General features: G+C 46.2%; 2 protein-coding genes, 1 long non-coding RNA gene and 1 pseudogene across 13 annotated transcripts in view; all 4 read left to right on the top strand.

The window, feature by feature from the left end:
• LOC128412207 (zinc finger protein 420-like) overlaps window positions 1-783 on the top strand; it is a 378,482-nt gene extending 377,699 nt beyond the window's left edge. For all 10 annotated transcript variants that reach the window (XM_053385067.1, XM_053385065.1, XM_053385069.1 and 7 more), the window contains one exon: window positions 136-783. In XM_053385067.1, coding sequence (XP_053241042.1) covers window positions 136-162 — 27 coding nt within the window. In that variant the 3' untranslated portion in view covers window positions 163-783. The remainder of the gene's footprint in view (window positions 1-135) is intronic.
• LOC128412239 (zinc finger protein 850-like) overlaps window positions 1-20,660 on the top strand; it is a 104,280-nt pseudogene that overhangs the window by 14,024 nt on the left and 69,596 nt on the right.
• LOC128412243 (uncharacterized) lies at window positions 10,074-10,719 on the top strand. The gene is made up of 3 exons (XR_008330042.1): window positions 10,074-10,094; window positions 10,291-10,372; window positions 10,656-10,719. It is a non-coding gene; the product is annotated as an uncharacterized LOC128412243 (long non-coding RNA).
• On the top strand, window positions 11,269-15,647 carry LOC128412234 (gastrula zinc finger protein XlCGF49.1-like). Of its 2 annotated transcripts, XR_008330039.1 has the most exons (3): window positions 11,269-11,776; window positions 13,950-15,247; window positions 15,292-15,647. XR_008330039.1 is itself a non-coding variant. In XM_053385119.1 (2 exons), exons 1-2 carry the CDS (start codon window positions 11,743-11,745, stop codon window positions 14,618-14,620), a joined length of 705 nt encoding a protein of 234 aa, XP_053241094.1. In that variant the 5' UTR covers window positions 11,269-11,742; the 3' UTR covers window positions 14,621-15,647. The 2 variants fall into 2 exon arrangements, 1 of the variants encoding a protein (XP_053241094.1); XM_053385119.1 differs by having other exon boundaries at window positions 13,950-15,647.

The following is a 20,660-nucleotide window of genomic DNA, read 5'->3' as shown; positions in this document are numbered from 1 at the left end:
AGCTTCAGTCATAGCTCCAGTCTCACTTCCCATCACATAATTCATACAGGGGAGAAACCCTATCAGTGTGTGGAATGTGGAAAGAGCTTCAGTCATAGCTCCAGTCTCACTTCCCATCAAAGAATTCATAGAAAGGTCGGGAAAACCATTATACAGCTTTAGGAGCCAGGAAATCCACACCTTTATTACCTGGCCTTTGGCTGATTGACATCTAATGCCTTTTTAACATGTGGTGTTTGTGTTTGTTTGTTGTAACCATCCTGAGACCTGTAGGTATAGGAATAGGTGCCAATGCTTAAAGACCTAGGCGTCTCCCCCCCATAAAATATTTAAGGAGGCCTGTGGCGTTTGCCCTCCTAGGTGTATGACATCATACTGGGTCATAAGGAAAGGGTTAACTAAGTATAAAATGATTAACCAATAGGAACCCAAGGGGAGGAGTTAGAGTTGTTAAGAAGTGAGTCTGGAGTTAGAGAAGGGAGAGGGAGGATAAGTCTGTGGGTTGGGCTAGTGTGATGTGAGAGAGTGAGAGAATCTGTTAAGAGGAGTCAGTTAAACAGCTGGGATAATCAATTAGAAGGTATTAGGAAGGTATAGGCCAGTAAAGAAACTAAGGTTAAGAAACTAACAAGAAAAATTATCTGAAACCATAAACTTGTTAATGCTTATAAAATAAACTTGTTTATTTGGTTTAATGTTAACAACTGTCTGGACTCAGTGTGTACCCGAGAGAAATGGGCTGGTGGCAGCGGGGAAGCGATCACAGTGGTGGCACAGGGATCAATAGACGGCAAACGTCCGGGGACCCTGTGTGATCGCCACAAGTCCACCCCCCAGGTTTTTTCTGTTTTTTACCCAAATGCAACCTTTTATTCTTCTGCAACTTTCCATACAACTTCTCTTTCAATTTGCCCTCTTAGAAAATTAAAAAAAATAAACGCACAAAGGTCACGAAGAAAACAAAATACAAGAAAATACAAATGTGGACAGGTCCCATCTTTACGGGCCAAACTTGGGTCCCCAGCAGCTCCCAGACTACAGTTTCCATCATCCCTCCCCATTCGTCCTGCTAGTTAGGGATGATGGGAGTTGTAGTCCAAGAACAGCTGGAGACCCAAGTTTGCTTTAAAGGGAAATTAGGCTGGCCCTGTGACACCCTTGTTACGAAAAAGGAGCAATGCAGAAGCGAGCTCCAGGTGGCTGGAATGCAAAACAGGATGTTGATGTTATGGGAATGTACCGTGGGAACAAGGGACAGTCTATTCTGTGCACTGAGCACCGGATGTTAGCTCAGAGTGGCACATGCCCTGTACTGGATGTACATGGGTGGAGTTATTCTCTCTCTGCAGTTGGTGATGAGAGGGTACAGACACGATTTCTCTGTACTGCTGGAAAGACAGGAATAAAAGCATGTAAATACATTTCTGTCTGTCTCTTTCCCCTCCCTGGCAATGGGAGGGGGAGAAGTGGTGTGTTCTTCTCACGTTAGAGGAGGATCGCCGATTGAAGACCTCCCCTGGTCTTGCTGGGAGTCGCTGACAGGGAGGTCAACAAGGATTCAAGCCGGTCACCTGGAGGGTGGCCAATTCCTCTGGCTTTTGGCTTGAATTCAACAAGCCTCTGCTGGACAAAAGCGCTGCCCCTGAATGTGAACCACCCCCAGTATTGCTAATTGAAATTTAGAGAGCTCAAAACTGTAGTTTGGTCGGCACTTCAACCTCTAGGGAGATTCTAGGTGCTTTCTGCGCCACCTAGAGTACCCACAGAATTGTGGCTTCTTCTGGAACCACACATTGGAGAACAAATGAAAGACAAACACAAGGGGCAGGAAAAAACCTGGAAAGGGCCATAGCAAATGGAAATCCGTTGTGAAGAGGTCACTTTCCCCACTGCTGAACAATGCCACAGGTAGAGGAGATGGAATGCTAGAAGTGTCTCCGGGGCAAGGGGAGCTGCTGGGAAATTGAAGTACGGGCTCAAAATATTACTTTTTTACAAAGTTACTGCCATTATAGGCATTGCCATTCAAATGGTGTGCATGCATCATTTGATTGATAGTGCAAGGCGGGCCTTACCTGGCCCCCCACCAATATTTTATTCAAGTCGGCACCACTGGGTTGATTGGTTTACAAATTAAATAAATACATAAATCTCCTTCCTTTGCACATGTCAATATCATCATTTTTTATTTTCAAAATTTATTCACCCTTCATCTGAAGATTTTACAACATACAGGATGAAGGCATGGCTTTCTCAAAAACAAGTCAAGCCAGAGAAATCTCTCATTTTCTTTTTTTGGATGTAGGTACAAACTTTGTCGATCAGGGGACTGCAGTGGAAATTGTGCATCTTGATTTCAGTGAGGCTTTTGACAAAGTCCTCTGTGACATTTATGTGAGGAAGCTGGTAAAATGTGGGCTGAATGAGATACATGTCTTAGGACATCAAACTGGGAAAGTGGATTTTAAACTGACTGAACAGGTTTTATGCTCTTGGGAATTTGGTCTCTTAAATCTACCCCTTCGCCTTCCATTTCCGTACGCAGCTCTGGTTCGCCAGAAGCGGCTTAGTCATGCTGGCCACATGACCCGGAAGCTGTAAGCCAGCTCCCTCGGACAACAAAGCAAGATGAGTGCCGCAACCCCAGAGTCGTCCACGACTGGACCTAATGGTCAGGGGTCCCTTTACCTATGCATTATAGCAGGGACGTCCAACTTCCAAGAGACTGAGATCTACTCCCAGTAATAAAAAACCTGCCAGTCATCTACCCATTGTCTTTGCCCAGAGTTGTTGAGCTTTTCTCAGGGAGCAGTGACCAGAGTTGTGGATCAACCAGTAGATCGCGATTGACCTGTTGCACATGCCTCCATTCTAGGAATTTGCGAAACAACAACAAACCTTGCGTTACATGAAATACATTCGACAAACACAAGACGTAACCGGCTGTGCATTCACATAAACAATACTCTTCTATATATTTTTATCACAATATCAAATGTTTATCTGCCACATAAACAACACATACAGTGCAATAATATAGACGGAAGTCCCAATAAATCAGTTCATTCATAAAGACCAAATGTCTGCTAGTTACTGTTCCACATATGTTCATAAAGTCCAAATTGGAGCCTACTACAGTTCCACAGTGTAGTAGTGTTGCACATGCCTCCATTGTAGGAACTGCATTCCTGACCAAGATTTTCACAGGAAGTCCCTACATGATTCCACTTTCAAACAGGATACGTGAACCTAGGCCAGCAGGGTCCTCCTCTCCGGCAGACGGACAACCCCTTCCCCAAAGCCCCTCCCTCCCCCACCTCCCCATGGGGGTCCCTCCCCAGAACGGCCTCCGCTGTCCGGTGCTTGGACACTTGAAGGGGATGGAGGACTCTCAGGGCAGCTGCCTGGCAGTTCTGCATCACCTGGAGCAAGAAATCTTGCTCTGGCTCCAGCAAAAGTCAGGCTGTCAGTTCCTCACTGCTGAGAGTGCAGATTGGGGGGCAAAGAGCCCTGGCAGCGGGGAGCAGGTCTTTCGGATCCTCTCCCTCATAGCTGTCAACTTTTCCCTATTCTTGCAAGGAATCCTATTCAAAAAAGGGAAACGTTGACAGCTATGCTCTCCCTACTCTTGTTTCCTCCAATACTCACCATTGCTGGATGAAGAAAGCCTCTGGCACATCTTCAAGAAGAGAAAAAACAAGTAATAAATGAAATAGGAAGCGAAATAAGAAACTGAGAAAACAAGAATCCACTGATTGCCTCGCCTTGTCCTCCGTCAACTGCCACCAACTGCTCTCTTCTCCACTCGCCTCATTACTAACCCAAAATGGCCGCCTGCAAGTCTGTGGTCCTTGTCACCATGGCAACCCCCCCTCACCTGGACCTGGGCCCACCTGGCTCCACCTATTGGGAGATGATCTATAATGAAATGAAAAAAAATGTTTAAGATAATCTTTGTTAAAAGACCAGAAGCGTTTTTATTAGGTATTTTAGGGCATGATTTACTAAAAAGATAAGAGAAATCCATTCATGTATGTGACAACAGCGGCCAGAATTTTACTAGCTTAAAGATGGAAAAGCGACGAAATACCAGCGAAAGAACACTGGCAAGAAACGTTGATGGAATACGCTGAAATGGTGAAGCTAACTGAGAGACTTAAAGATAAGGACTATAATGACTTTTTAAAAGATTGGGAACCTTTTAAGATGTATATACAGAAACAATGCATAGAAACGAACTCACTGGCAGGATTTGAGTGATACACTTACAGTGGACAAATACAAACAGAAAATACAATTATGAGGTAAAAATGAGAAGAAGAGACAAATGTTATAATCTTCATTTTAATATATAAGGAATACAAATTTATAAGCAAAAGAAACAGAGGTGTTATAAACCAGTAAGGGAAGTTGGAGAAAGACACGGAGGGGGGGTGTTAATTGAAATTGCAAAATGTAATTTGAATGTTTGATTATGTTAAAATTTCTTTAATTCAGTTATTAAAAGTGGCTCCTCTTACTTAAGGGCCCCACAGACCTCATGGGACACCAGAGCAGATTCCCTTGTTGCTTTTTTGAGTCAACCAGCAATGGGGGTTGCATTTCCTTATTTACAGGAGGGCTGTTGCTAAAGCACATGACATGCTCTTCACACTTAGTTATCTATTAGGAACACAGGCACAAATTATTGTGTGTGTGTGTGTTTGTATTTGCAAACTACCCCAGTCTCTGAGCGGTGAGATTCCAGGGGTCCCAGGCGCTTCCCCAGATTCAGTTTCCTTGGAACGAAAATCAGCGGAGACTGTGGCGTCTTTATGATATCTAGTTTTATTTACTCGTATACACAACCGGAGTGTAGGACGGAGGGGCTCACAGCATCAACACCCAAACAGATCTTGCTTCTAAATTAGTGGCAGCTTTGGCTCCAGCACAGAGCAAGCTGGTTTCGGGGTTTCCCACAACTCTCTCTGGGTCTTGCTTTCCTACCTAGCAGCCAGGTGAGATGGGAGGGGGGAGGACAGCCCCCCCCCATTAGCTGCAGCTCTTGCAACCCAGCTCCTTCTTTGGGGATGCTGAGGAGGACACTCTATGGCCAGGAAAGGCCCTTGTCTTGCCAAGAAACTTGCCTGTGGGAATCGTGCATCCATAATGCTATGGAAAGGGTGAATGTCTTCTAGAATTCTCTGGTGTCACCAGAAGAGGAAGCCGTTCTTTTCAGTTAGGTCTGTTCTCAACTGCAGAGGATGAGTAGCCTTGGGAGCCTCTTGGGGAGATGGAAGTGATGAAAGGACTGAATCCATGAGGGAGAGCTACTTGCTCTGAGATGGGGGAACCTTTGGGCAAAGGCCAGCTGAGTAGAGATGCTGTTGGCCGCTAGTTTCCGCTCTTCCCCATTGTCACAGAGGGCGTAACATCGGAGGTCCTGCGGGAGGAAAGATGCCTCAGAGTCAGGGGCCAGTCTGGGCCAAAGCGGCCCCCACTGCCCTCACCACAGAGTCCCTGGCACTCCTGGACTATGAGGGTTGCCAACTTTGGCTGTGGACCAAATTGGGGGTCAAACTGTCAGTATTTCATTCTCCCATTACTAGTGTAAAATGATATCCATGTTTACACCTTCTGTACTGTCTGTGTAAGAATGGAAGTCAGTCTGTAAATCACTTCCATCCTTTGTTTTCTTTTACTCTGACCGAGGAGGAGACGGCTGTGGAAGACAGCTCACGCCATGTTTCTTTGTTATTTTCCGCTGTAAATAAAGCTTGATTTCACATTTTAACACAGTTTGCAGCACATCTGTAAAGAGAAGGACATGGGGACAGGTGAGTCCGTCCCTGAGCACCTGGCAAGGCTATTCCAAGAGTTTTCTCCTGGATTCCAAGTCCTACTGCAGGGGAGGAGGGACATCCCAGGCCTTGGGGGCAAATCCTGGCCTCCTTCTACCAGAATGTGGCTCCCCAGGCTAAGGAGATGGTCAATATCCGGTTCCACTCCACCCTTTTAAAATTTAAGTATCAAAACAGATCCCAACTTTCAGAGCATGTAAATCACAGGAGTGGAAAGACCTCTTCTCCACTCACAGAAATGGGACTATACCTCCTTCTCCCACCTTTAAAGGATACGTAAGGAACCTCAACTTCACTCTTCAAGCCAAAAGACAACACTTTCCCGTCCCCAGGCGAAACCCCTGGCCTTTCATTGGTAGAGCAGCCACCACGCCTGTGGCGTTTACCTCAGTGCTGTGCGGGGACTGACTGAGCTGACGGCGACATGCTTTCTTTCTTTCTTTTTTTATATATAATTTTTATTAAATTTTTTCCATTATACAAATTCCAATATCAAACATTTTTCACAAATTTCAACTTTTTGGACTTCCATCAGCTTCTCTGCCAATCATCCGTATTTTCCCATTTTTACACATTTTCTAAATTTGATATTGCATTTTAATATTACCTTTACTCTTTCTGCTTAACAATACTCCTCTACCTTTCACAAAGCCTCTTTAAATCCCACTAGCGTTGTTTGTTCATCACATATACTTTTCAGATATTCTACAAATTTTCCCCAGTCCTCGATGAACTTGTGGTCCCGTTGATACCTAATCTTCCCAGTTATTTGTCCAGTTCTGCAGAGTCGATAAGTTTCATTCTCCATTCTTCAAGAGTCGGTAGTTCCTCCTGTTTCCATTTTTGGGCCATCAATATTCTTGCTGCTGTTACTGCGTATTGAAAAACTTTATTATCCCTTCTATTTATTTCTCTTCCTCTTATTCCTAACAGAAAGGCTTCCGGTTTCTTTACAAATGTATATTTCAACATCTTCTTCAATTCATTATATATCATTTCCCAGAAACCCTTCACTTTCTTACACTCCTACCACATATGATAAAATGATCCTTCTTTTTCTTTACATTTCCAACACTTATTACATGTTTTATACATTTTTGCTAGCTTAACCGGTGTAATATACCATCTATACATGCTTTCAGCCTCGGACACTTGGCGGGTTCTGAAATGGCCGTGCAGGCCACATTCACGACCCTGGGGGGGTCCCTTGTAGGAGATGTCAGGGGTTGACCCTGGGACATTCTGCATGCCAAGCGGATGCTCTAGGGCTCCCCATAATTCCCTGCACTTTCAACGTTATGCTATTAGCAACCGTAGAGATTCCACCTGCTTCTTTCGAAAGGAGAACACTCACCTGATCAATTTAAATAATAATAATAATAATAATAATAATAATAATAATAATAATAATTTATTTATACACTACCCATCTGGCTGGGTTCCCCAGCCACTCTGGGCGACTTTCAACAAAATATTAAAATACAATAGTCCATCAAATATTAAAAGCTTCCCTAAACATAAAAATAACAATCCATTTTCAGTCCATTGAATTAGCAATTAAGCATTTCTGGAAAGGGAAATGGCATACTTTTTTATTAGCATAAAAAGCATGCATGAGAAAGTATTATTTATGATGATAATAGGATTAATTTATTTTGAAATTCACTAGGTTCCTCCTTGGTAGCCAGTGTGATTGTTTCATCAGGGCTAGAACTCAGGACCCGCTGCCTTGAGGGACATCTAAGAGCAGTTGGGCAGGGGAAAGGTCTCCCTTGGGAGGTGGTGGACTCTCCTTCCTTGGAGGTTTCTAAGCAGAGATCGGACGGCCATCTGCCATGGATGCTTTAGCTGAAATTCCTGCATTGCTGGGGGTTGGACTAGATGACCCTGGGATCCCCTCCTATCTCTCCACCCCTGAATTCTAGGAGGAGCTTCCTTGCCTCCTGCAAAGCCCTTTTCCCTGCAAGCTCTTCCTCTGGTTTCTGGCCAAGGGAGGGAGATGCTCAGAGTCCAGCCAAGAGCCTCACCCCCAAAGGATATCTGGGCATGGGCGTAGCCAGGGGGGCAGCTGCCCCCTTAATCCATAAAAAATAATAGAAATCTGAGGTTCTGCCAAGCGAGAGAGGGCTGAGCCGGAGGGACTCGGCTTGGCAAGGGTTAAAGGGAAGTGAGCTGCCTTCCTAGAGAGGACAGGAGGCAAGGGAGGCCAGGTCCTCCAGAGCCAAGGCCCCTCCCTCCCCAGTCCTTTCCTTGCTTTGGGGTCTCTCCTGCAAGGGCTGCCTCGCTGTCCCCTCCTGGGATCTGGTGAGTCTCCTCTCTCTCCCCCCAGAGGGTGCAGTGGGGAGACGGTGGGGGTCCCAGGGCTGCAGCAGGAGAGGGTGCTTGGGGAGCCTGATCTGCTCCTGCAGGGGGGGGACCCCAAGTCAGGGAGGAGAGGGTCCTGCCAGGGAGGGGCCAGGTCTGCCACGCTCTCCTTCCTGCAGATCAGAGGATCCCTGACTCCCACGAAATCTCCCTTCTTTAAAGAAAGGAGTCCCTGGGACTTTAACTCTGTGTGACATCGCTCAGCCTCATTGCACAACAGAGGAAACATGTGCAAATGGTTTTCCAAAGCTGGACGAGGAGGTGGACTAGCCCCCCCCAAAGAAAACCCCACGTGGAGGAAGGAAGGAAGGAAGGAAGGAAGGAAGGAAGGAAGGAAGGAAGGAAGGAAAGGTGGGAGAGAAAGGCCAGGAACAAAGAGAGGGATCCCAGCCCCTAGTCTGGCTGCTGCATTGCAGACCAGTTTCCCAGTCGTCTCCCAGGGCAGCTCCCCACGGAGGCCACTGCAGCAATCCCCTCGCACCCAGAGCATGGCATCCCAGGACCACGTCCTCTCTGTCCCAAAGGGATTGTTGCTGGCAAAGCAGCCGGAAATGGGCGCTGCTACTTCCTGACAGTAAGAGCTGTTCGACAGTGGAATTTGCTGCCAAGGAGTGTGGTGGAGTCTCCTTCCTTGGAGGTCTTTAAGCAGAGGCTTGACAACCATATGTCAGGAGTGCTCTGATGGTGTTTCCTGCTTGGCAGGGGGTTGGACTCGATGACACTTGTGGTCTCTTCCAACTCTATGATTCTATGATTCTACTCACTGAGCCTCCAGGAACCTTGGCATGAATGGCTGTGTGTGTGTGTCAAGCTATCTAACAGAATAATAATAGTAATAGTAATAGTAATATTAAAATAAAAAAATAACCCACCTAAATTTCAAAGGAGATGTCTTTGGCTTTTCCCACTTGGCTCTCAGGGGGTTGGTCAGATACATACCTGGCCCTCCGAGCAAAGAAAAAGGGACCCCACCCCAGGAGTCTGTCTGGAGAGTGGCAGAGAGTCCAAGTACAAGAAAAGGAGACAGAAGCAGGGGAGTGGGGAGAGCAACTCCTGAGGACCCCCAGGTGAGGACCCCCACTGGAGCCAAGCATCCATTTTTCACAAGATACAAACAATTCTCTTGTCTGTTGGTTCTGACTTCATGCATTGACTGGAAGGCAGCGAAACCAGGTTGATTAATCTCCCAGAAATCCCTTCAGTTGCCTCCACATTTTGCATTGCTAGAAGGCTAGAGACCTATTTCTTCTCCTCTCCCTGCTCTTTCTTTTCAAAAGATAGCTCATGGTCTCAGATGCGGTGCAGTCCAGCCCTGGTTCCCAGCAAGACTCATCCATGCTTCCTCAGGGAACCATTCACCCTCCGCACAAACAAATTCTGTAACAGAACAATGTATTTGCTTTTTAGGATATGCTACAGCTTCTCATTTAGAAGGGCAGAACTTGTCAGAAGACCGAAGGGTTCCTTCCAATCTTTCAGAGGCTTCCTGGGCGCACAAATGGATGAGCGAGACTCAGTTCTCCCCGAAGCAGGAAGAGGCCATGCCAGCCAAACTGGGAGCAGTGGGGGATTTTGGGAAAACCCAGTGCAGAAGATCCTGGGTGAGGAGGACACCCTCTGCTCAGAGGTGCAGAGCCAGCAGTTGAGGCAGTTCTGCTGCCAGGAGGCCAAAGGACCCCGAGAGGTTTGCAGTCGACTCTACCACTTTTGCCACCAGTGGCTGAAGCCGGAAAGGCACACGAAAGCTGAGATGCTGGACCTGGTGATCTTGGAGCAGTTCCTGGCTGTCCTTCCCCTGGAGATGGAGAGCTGGGTGAGGGAATGCGGAGCGGAGAGCAGTTCCCAGGCAGTGGCCCTGGCCGAAGGTGTCAGGCAGAGGAGAGAAAGCAGGTGAGAGAGACTTTCGTCTGGATACTCCCAAGGGGCTCCAAACAGGACAGAGAACATCCCATAATGATCTGCTGATGACCCATCCATTTTCTAGGAAAGCATCTATGGAATGAGATCTCACACCCTTCAACTTTTTGCCATTCTCTTTCTAATATTTCTCACCTTTCTGTGTTTTTAATCCGTGTTTCTTTCTCAGGGAAAGGATCTCTTTGCAGAAATGGACATGGATTCCTGTGAGGCAGAGAGGCCTCCGTTGGACACCAGAGAGAGGCCACTGGGTAAGGAGGAAGGTGGTTTTCTCTGTTTGGTCTCATTCTGTTGGTTTTCCAACTCATCTGAGGGTTCTTTTCATCTTGTTTTGGGGGGAGACAGTTGGGAACAAGGGTCCAGAGGAGGGGAGATGTATTTTTGCACCACAAACATATGAAATGGGCACAAACGTCCAAATGCTCTCAGCAGGTAAGGATTTCTCAAAGGCCCATCTGCAGTTAGAGATGCCCTGTTTCACCTGTGAGAGAAGCAGACACTCCTGGCGTCCTGTTTACCTTTTGTCTCTTGCAGGTGACAGAATGATGCCGGCAAGACCTCCTGATCCGTCTTTTCATGGGGGCAGAAGGGAAGAAGCAGTTGAGGAACCAGATCAGGTCAGGGGTAGCTGCCTTGTGGGGACAGAGGCCGAGGGATGGAGCAATGTCATGGACTGGTTGGGGACAGAGGAGTGGTGGGAGGAAGCAGCTGGGGAACCAGGAAGGGAAGATGGCTCAGAGCCGAAGGAGTGGAGGTAGAAGAAGGATGGGTGGTCAGAGGGGGGAAAGGGAGAAGGCTGGGGAGAGGAGGTGTCAGAAGCTGAAAGGCTAACAGGGCTTAGTGAGCTGGAAAACTCTGTGGCAGAATGCAGTGCAGAATCAGAGGCAGAAGAGGAAGGAGGCGAGTGGGAGAGGAAGGTTGGGAGGCAGAGGTGAGTCAGGAGAAGGATGCCAGAAGCCACCCTCCCTGCTTGTCTCTCAGAGCCAGGAGACCCCGTTTATTGCAGAAATCTCTGCTAGATCATCCAAGACAGATGGCCATCCAAAACAGGCTTATTTTATTTCTAGATTGATCATTGAATGCTAAAATCGGTTTTACGTAGTGAACAAATCAGAACAAATAGTGGCCTGGATTCACCTAACTAGCTGCATCGGCTGCAAAATGGGACCTGCCCCCCTTTTCTCCCCCTCTCCATGCCTCCATGAATCCCTTGAATTTGGCTCTAGGGCATTGGGAGGGAACTCCCCAGAACAGCTCAGGAGGAGAGGGAAAAGTCGATCCTTCCATTGGGGAAACTGGAATGCTTGCCTAGGCAGAATGACTTGAAAAACAGAATGTGGAGTACCACCTATTGCACAAAGACAAATACCCATTATTAAAACTTAAAATTAGCATCCATATTTAAAATGTGCAGCAAAGCAATCCTATTGAAACAACATCGCAATGTACAGGAAGGAAACAACAGAGAATTGTGTAGCAGATCATATTTCTGCTGTCTCAGAGGAGGACATATCCCTTTTTCTTTTAGGGTTCAGTGTGCTTTGAAGATGTCGCTGTTCATTTCACGGACGAGGAGTGGGCGTTGCTGGATCCTGACCAGAGAGCTCTGCATAAGGATGTCATGGAGGAGAATCGTGGGATCCTGGCCTCTCTTGGTAAGGCTCCCTGTGGTATCGTCATATCTGCCTGGAAATTCAAAAAATATCTCAATGGGACCAACCTCATCTATTTTTACAGAGCTCAACAGCACCCCCTATAACACCTGGGAACCTAACACCCCCACCCCCAGTTTTTCCTTTGAACAACCTTCCTGAAATTATTCCTTTTTCTACCAGGATTGGGCTGGTCTGAACTTCCCAGGCCATCTTCAATGTCAGCTTCAGAATTGTTAGGAAAGATAAGTAGCTTCAGGTTTTTGTTTTTGCTCCTGTCAGTCTTGGGTTGACCAAAGAGCCGAATGGCAGCGAAGCTCAGGTGCTGCCAGCCAGAGAAGAAGCAGGCCTAGGGTGAGGAGAGTTAGCAGCGGAAGGCAGAGAGGAGGGGAAGAGGAACTGTCATCTGAGCTCTGAACAAAGGGGAGAAGAAAAAGAGAGACAGAGTGACAGACAGCTGTGTGAGAGCTACAGGAGTGAGTCAGACACTGGAATGCAGGAAGCATTCTCTGCCAAATCTCGTAGGATCTGAAAAGTGGCAGAGACGCTCTAAAGATACTGGAAGAGAAGGTGGGGGCTTCCGTGCTGGGGAAGGGGGAGGAGCTCAGTCTGGGCAACTCCATCTTGTGGGGAGGACGAAGAGTAGAGGAGCTCCGTCCAAGTTTGTTGTTTTAGCAATAAATCTGAAATTATTAACAGCCAGAGTCGTCTCACGTTTGTGGGAGAGACCAAGCCATAACAAGGAGTGACATTGGAGATGGAGGGGATGCCATGACTGGGCCAAACAAAATCCATCCCAGAGAAGAGCTAGGCTTATGGAATCTCAGGTAGTAGTAGCAGTGATGAGGATGAGGATGATACAGTGGTACCTCGGTTTACAAACTTAATTTTTTCCAGAACAGGTACCACTGTAGTAATAATAATAATTTTTTGTAATGGCTTGGCTCTCCCACAGAAGCAAGACACCGGCAGTAATTATCTCGGGTTTATTGCTCAAACACATAAATCACTCCGGAGCTCTTTCACTCCATGTCTGACTTCCAAGTTTGCAGTTGCCAAGTCTAAACTCTGCCCCTTCCTCTTCTTCCAAGAGGGGAAAAAACCCTTTCGCTTCCCCTCTTTCCCCCTCCTCTCACTGACATTTTTGCGCCTTCTAGTTTTTAGGCTAGCCATTCCTGGCCTCTCCCCTTCTGTCTCTGAGCTAAGATTCATATTTTGTGGATCTTTGCTATCTGCTGCCTGCTCTCTGTTCTCTGAAGCTCTGCCACTCGGCTGCCCCTCCTCCCTCTCACATTCCAGCTCACATTCCTGTTTCCTTATCTCTCTTTGCTTGCTTTCATACATTCCAGCCTCTGTCAGCTCCAGAACAAAGCTGTCATTTTTATTTCTACCCTGCCCGTCTGGTTGGGTTGCCCCAGCCACTCTGGGCGGCTTCCAACACATATATAAACATGAAACAGAAATAATAATATTCTGATGCCATATAAAAAGAACATTAACTTAAAATGAACAACTTATACTGTTGGCCAAAATTGTGGAAACCTTTTGTGAAAAGTGTATTTCTGAGGTTTGATGGCTCATAACACCACTTTTGTGTGGAGTAATACCATAAAATTATATATCAATGGAAAGATAATTTAATGAAGAATGTAGTGTAATGACTTTTATGAAGGAGTATTTATTGGAACAGCAGTCATAAAGAAAAAACGTGAAACTTTTGGTAACCATTGGTAACCTTTAGCTTTAATTACAGCCTTACAACGCTTTCCCATGAAGTAAACCAAGTTTTTTTTTCTGCAGCTCTAATAATGTGAAACCAAGATTGAATTATTGCCTCTGTTAATTGGGCTTTATTGCTGGGTTGCCTCTGATTAACAAGTTTCTTTAGTCGGCTCCATAGATTTCTGAATGGGTTAATGTTTGGGCTATTCCCAGTCCATTCCAAATGAAGTGGTGTTATAAGCCATCAAAACTCTGAAATACACTTTTTTCCAAAAGTCTTCCACAATTTTGACCACTACTGTATATCAAACAAACCAACATTCAGCAACTCATCAGAACATAATAATAAATATGATGGTTAATGACAAACAACACAGGTAATGAACACAAGCCCAACTTCCTTCAGTTCTCCATTTGTTCCTGAGGCTCTAATCCCTTTTTGTCTCCATTGCAGATTGTGATGAATCAAAAATTGAGAACAAAGGTGACCACGATAAAATCCCCAGAGAGGAGAAGCCGCGTAAAAATTTAGAGTGTGGAGAAAGCTGCAATCAGAGCTCCAATTCCACTTCCCATCAACAAAATCTCATTGGAAATAAACTCTATCAGCGCATGGAATGTGGAAAGACCTTCAGCCAGAGCTCCTCTCTCACTTCCCATCAAAGAATTCACACAGGGGAGAAACTCTATCAGTGTGTGGAATGTGGAAAGAGCTTCAGTTGGATCTCCCATCTCACTTCCCATCAAAGAATTCATACAGGAGAAAAACCCTATCAGTGTGTGGAATGCGGAAAGAGCTTCAGTCGGATCTCCAGTCTCACTTACCATCAAAGAATTCATACAGGGGAGAAACCCTATCTGTGTGTGGAATGCGGAAAGAGCTTCTGTCAGATCACCAATCTCACTTCCCATCAAAGAATTCATACAGGGGAGAAACCATATCAGTGTGTGGAATGTGGAAAGAGCTTCAGTCACAGCCACAATCTCACTTCACATCAAAGAATTCATACAGGGGAGAAACCATATCAGTGTGTGGAATGTGGAAAAAGCTTCAGTCAGAGGGCCAATCTTACTTCCCATCAAAGAATCCATACAAAGGTTAGAAAAACCATTGTACAGATTTAGGAGCCAGGCAAATCCACACTTTTTTAACCAGGCCTTTGGCTGATTGACATTTAATGCCCTTTTAAAATGTGGTGTTTTGTGTTTTTATTTTGTTTTTTTATGTTGTAACCATCCTGAGACCTGTGGATGTAGGGAATAGCTGCCAACTTTCTGCACCACCTAGAGTACCCACAGAATTGTGGCTTCTACTGGCAACACACATAGGAGAACAAATGAAAGACAAACACAATGAGCAGGCAAAACCCTGGAAAGAGCCATACCAAATGGACATCCGGTGCGAAGAGGTCACTTTACCCACTGCTGAAGAATGCCACAGGTAGAGGAGATGGAATGCTAAAAGTGTTCTCCGGGGCAAGGGGAGCTGCTGGGAAATTGAACTACGAGCTCAAAATATTACTTTTTTAAAAAGTTGCTGCCATTATAGGCATTCCAGGCAGAAAGCTGGAGGGTGAGCAGGCCCAGGCTATGCTGCACCCAAGAGTGGGGGTGAAGGGAGAAGGGAGAAGTGAAGAGACTGAAAGCTTTTTCTTCCCGATGCGTTTGCGGTGCGGCTCTGAATTCCACCTGGTCCGGAATTGTCCAGTGGAGCCACAGGATGTCTCCAAGGCCGTTTTCTTTGGCAACCAGGTAACAGGAGCTGCCAAGTGTGGGAAGCCTCGAAAGGTCTCAAGGAAACTGGCAGAGATATGTCGTCACAGTATCATTTGGCTGCTGCTATGGCAACACTGAAAAACTGCGACCAGGGCCACGTGCTGAGCTGGGTGATTGTCAGTGGGGCCAGGCACCACCTCATGCCATCGCTATCTAGTGGTTTTTTGTGGAACTGCAAGGCTGTGAAAACTGGAAGAAGTGTAACTCTTGCAGATGGTTCCAAGCGCTATGTCTGGCTCTGTTTATTGTTCTTTTTTACAGGCAGAGATTGAGGCCTATGTCGTTCCAGAGATGCAGTGCTGTTTGTTTTCTGTTTCCTCTCTTGTCCATGTTGGGTTCAAAGTGTGTTTTGAAAATAATGTTTATTCCATTTCCAGAGGTGGGCGACAACTGGTCAGTGTTGAGTGCAAAGACAGGCTGTTTGTGCTAGAATCACCTATTGCACGTAAAGGTCCCACTGAGGATGCACAAGCACAGTGTGGTAACCTTCCCATTCATGATGGGTGCCATCATGGCGTTTGGCAGCGGAGAATGTCACATATCAACTGGGGGTACGTGAAGAAGGTCCCAGGGTGCACTGAGGGGTGCAAGACGAAGGCATGTGACAAATACCTGGAATGCAGGGTGCCTTCAAGAAAGCCAAGGTTCAGACGTGCTCTTATCCTAGATCTGACAGAGTAACCACAAAACCTTTTGAGCTAGTCCATGCAGACCTTTGCGGCCCTATGCCAGTTGCCAGTCTGGGCGGGGCCAAATTTGTGCTATCTCTGGTGGATGATTATTCCAGAAATGGGTGGATTTTCTCTCTGAAGCACAAGTGAGAGGCTGCTGCTTTGGTGAAAGACTGGATAACGGCAGTGAGAACTACTGTTCTTACTGCGGGTCAAGGGCTTTCAATCAGATCGCGGTGGAGAGTTCACCAGGTCTGCGTTGCAGAACTTCTTCTGCCAGAAAGGCACACACCACAGGTTGACTGTAGCAAATTCTCCTCAGGAGAATGGAGTTTCAGAATGCAGTTAGAGAATGCTGCAGGAGGCAACCAAAACCATGCTCTTTGACACAGGGTTGCCCCAGCGGTTTTGGCTGGAAGCGTGGAAATCCACATCGTTCACTGAACCGTTCTTACAGTTCTGTAGTAGGGGACACACCCTATTTTCTGCTGCACAGCAAGAAGCTGGGCATGTTTAGCCTGGAGAAGAAGAGGTTAAGGGGTGATATGATAGCCATGTTCAAATATATAAAAGGATGTCACATAGAGGAGGGAGAAAGGTTGTTTTCTGCTGCTCCAGAGAAGCGGACATGGAGCAATGGATCCAAACTGCAGGAAAGAAGATTCCAGCTAAACATTAGGAAGAACTTCCTGACAGTAAGAGCTGTTCGACAGTGGAATTTGCTCCCAAGGAGTGTGGTGGAGTCTCCTTCTTTGGAGGTCTTTAAGCAGAGGCTTGACAACCATATGTCAGGAGTGCTCTGATGGTGTTTCCTGCTTGGCAGGGGGTTGGACTCGATGGCCCTTGTGGTCTCTTCCAACACTATGATTCTATGATTCTATTCTAAGCCCAAGGTGCATTTCTTCCGTGTGTTTGGATGTGAGGCTTGGGTCCTTGTGCCAAACACAGAAAGGGTGGCCCTAGGTCCCAGAGAATGATCCTTTGTGGGTATGAGCCAGGGACCAAGTGGTGGAGATTTGCCTATCCAGAAGGCAATCAGTCTAGGATTCTAGTCAGCAGGAGTGCTGAGTTCTGTGAGCAGAGTGGGTGGAAATGCATACATGGGAATCCAGACATTCTTTCAGAGAGTCTGCTTGACTCTGCTGATGAAGGAAAGGTAGAAACTGATCCTGCTGCTGAGGCTCAGAGTCCCAACCCAGAGCAGGAATAGGAAAGGGCATCTCCTAAAGCTGTTAAGCTAGAGCCAAAGAGTGCTCCTTCTCACCCACAAGTCCAGTTGAGAAATCCAGAATGCGCAGTAAGTCAGAGGGGAGAGCAAGGACACACTAGTTGGCCCTAGTGGGTCAGAGGGGGTACCTGAGGTTGTGCTGAGGTGTTCAGCTCACACTACTAAAGGAAAACCACCTGAAAGGTTTGAGGTCACTAGCGTGTGGATTGGTGTGGCTCAGTGTGAACCAGAGAGTTTTGAGGAAGTTCAGAAGTTGCCTGAAGAGGAAGCCAGGAAGTGGCAAGAGGCAATGCAGAAGGAAATGAACTCAATGGAGTCTCTAGGTGTGTTCTCCATCACGACGCTGCCAGCAGGCAAGCAGGCCGTGAGCAGCCGTCGGGTTTACTGTCTTAAACCCACAGGAACTGGAGAACCACAGTACAAGGCTAGGCTGGTAGCCAGAGGGTTTACGCAGTGGAACTGCTGCCTTACACTGAGGTGTATGCTCCTACCTCCAGAAGTAAAAGTCTGTGCATGCTCTTAGCCATTGCTGCACAGAGAGGTCATCAGGTGCATCACTTTGATGTGGATGTAGCCTATTTGAACTCAGACCTCCAGGAGGATCTGTACATGCATCCTCCTCCAGGGCTTGAGAGCAATAGGCCAGATGCAGTGTGGAAGCTTCATAAGTCCATTTACGGTCTGAAGCAATCGGCCAGGAACTGGAACTTGTGTCTGAATGAAGCCTTAGAGAGCATGGGTTTCAAGAGGAGTCTTGCTGATAGCTGCCTGTACCTGAAAGGGTCAGGAGAGTCACAAGAGGTGGTCTTGATTTTTGTGGATGATACAATCTATGTGGCAAAGACAGGGAAAGAGGTTCAAGGGTTTGCCACAGAGCTTGGAAAACATTTCCAACTCAAAAACCTAGATCCAGTGAAAGTTTACCTAGGCGTCCAGATAGATAGGTCCCAGGACGGAAGTCAGAAAGGCCAGTTTGAGCTGTTGCTTGAGAAGTTCAGAATGTCTGAATGTGCAGGGGTCAGTACACCCATGGAGACAAGCTACGTGAAAGACAGCTAGGGGAATGTGCCGAGTTCGAAAACACTGAGATCTTTCAGTCAGCTCTGGGTAGTTTGCTGTATCTCTCCCAGTGGAGCAGACCAGACATACGCTAGCATTTGCTACCAATCTGCTCAGCAGGAAAGCTACAAGGCCAAGTGTGAGTGCCTGGAATGGTATCAAGAGGATGCTGGGTTACCTGCAGGATACCAAAGATTTCTGTCTCAAACTGTTGGCTAAGGGTGAAACCAAACTTACGTGCTGGACTGATAGCGACTGGGCGAATCTGGAAGTCCGTGCCTAGGATGGGAATAAAGTTTGGGGACACTCTAGTTGGGTGGAAGTCCCAAAAGCAGAGTCTCATTGCGCTTTCCTCTACTGAAGCTGAATTCAGTGCGTTGTCAGAGCTTTGCAGAGAACTAGAGTTTTACACGTGTTTGGTCCAAGAAATCTGCGGGGATTGTTGTTTGCCCGTCACTGTCTGGGAGGATAATCAACCCTGTCTGAAGTTGGCAGAGTCTGGGCAGTTTAAGGCCAGAACCAAACATTTGGACATACGTTTCCAAAATGTGTGTCGGAATGTCCAGTCAGGCTTGGTGATGCTGAAGTACTGTCCAAGCCAGCAGAATCTGGCAGATGGGTTTCCAGAGGCACAGTGAATTCTGTGCAGGGTTGTTTTGGGGGTAAGTGTTGCTGCTTACGAGCCCCAGCAGTGCAAGACAAGAGGAGGTGTGAGGAGAATCAGAGCTTACAGGGTTAAAACAGCTCAGAGGCTTATGTTGTGCCCACTGAGGGGTGGAGATCCTTACATCCGGGATCTGTTATTTGTCTTTCTGCTTTCGTTTTCTGACCAAGACGAAAGGAGTAGCGATATCTGCCGCTCCCAGAACGGATGAATTATTTTTGCTTCTGTACATATTTTTGCTTCTGTACATAAAGCTGCTTAGATTAGAAAGTGGCTGTGTATAGATGCACACAAGCACAAAGCTGTGTTTCTCTGCTACAAGTCCAGGAAGCTGAGTCGCAGCGTAAGAGTACCAGACTCCACAGGCTCTGGATCGCAGAGCCTAACCCCACAGTTCCTAAGGGACCAAAAAGATAATTGCAGCCTGGATACACTTGCCCAATTCAAACTGATTCCAATTAGAATTTATATAGCCCCATGGTTCTCAACTTTTTTTTTGAATATTTTTTATTAGGAATTTCAACAGCAATTTATAAAAAACACATCATCCTCATTCCCCCCATTTTCCCCTCCCCCCAGAAAGAAAACCTCCCTTCCCACATTATATTATGACCTATATCTTGTGCCCATTTAATCATGACTGATTTCACCTCTTCATCTTTTGTTTCTCATTCTAGCAGAATACTATATGCACCTTTCAGCAACTTCCCTTTCCCTTCTACGACTTCCTTTTGAAATCTAGATGTTGTGTAGCGAAATCATTTCTTATTGTCTTCTTGTAACCAACTCTGAAAATGGTCTTTTATTTCCTCGTAATCTCTTCGTTTCCATTTTCCTTCTTGATCCTTTAACAAGTCAGCATAGGTAAGCCACTTTCCTTTCTTTCCAAGTGGTTTGAGCAGTAAAGCTTCATGTGGTGAAAGCCACCAAGGGGGTTGCTGTTCTAACAAATCTTTATATCTCTCCCATACACTCATTAGTGATTTCAAAATTATATGGTTATAAAAACTTTTATGTACCTTCCCTTTCCCATGCCATAAATATGCGTGCCAGCCAAATCTATTGTCATGTCCTTCCAATTCTAATGCTTCTTGCTTTTCCAACTTCACCCAGTCCCTAATCCATATCAGGCATGCAGCTTCATAATATAATTTAAAGTCTGGGAGGACAAAACCAACTCTGTCTTTTATGTCTGTGAAAAACCATTCTAAAAAGGGCAGTTGTTCAAATTAGTCATTTTAACTCTATAAGGGACCATTCCTGCTAAGTCAAAGCATATACACCTTCATGTATCTGCTGTTTAATGGCTCCTGAAGCTTTGTCCTGGCGAAGTGGATTTGAAACCATTTAAAAATGGATAGAGAAGGTTGGCACACTGCAGAGTGCCAGGTGGAACAAGGAAATGTGGTCATAAATTGATCTAATCTCAATACTGGACTACACAATAGCCTGATCTATTTGAAAGCTTAAAATGCATGAGAATCCTCCATTGGGGTGTAGGCAATAAGACACTATACATTGAACATAAAAACAATTATACACAAAAATTGGGTCCCCCCCTTTGTGGAAATAACATACTGTCAGACACAGCATTCCTACATAATAACACACAACATACTAATGAAATCTGAGTTGCCTATCTTGAGGCAATCGTGATCTTTTACATATCTTTTCAATCCTGGGGCACCGAGTCTTGAGGTTTAAGAGGTAAGAGAATGTGCTTGCAATTCAACTTTCCCCCCTTTGTCAGCCCCCTCCCTGTCAGTC

The sequence above is a fragment of the Podarcis raffonei genome, chromosome 4 (genome assembly GCF_027172205.1).
Source record: "Podarcis raffonei isolate rPodRaf1 chromosome 4, rPodRaf1.pri, whole genome shotgun sequence".
In the NCBI taxonomy this organism is placed as follows: domain Eukaryota; kingdom Metazoa; phylum Chordata; class Lepidosauria; order Squamata; family Lacertidae; genus Podarcis; species Podarcis raffonei.
The sequence above is the reverse complement of the archived record's forward strand: the minus strand, read 5'-3'. Positions and strand labels throughout refer to the sequence as shown.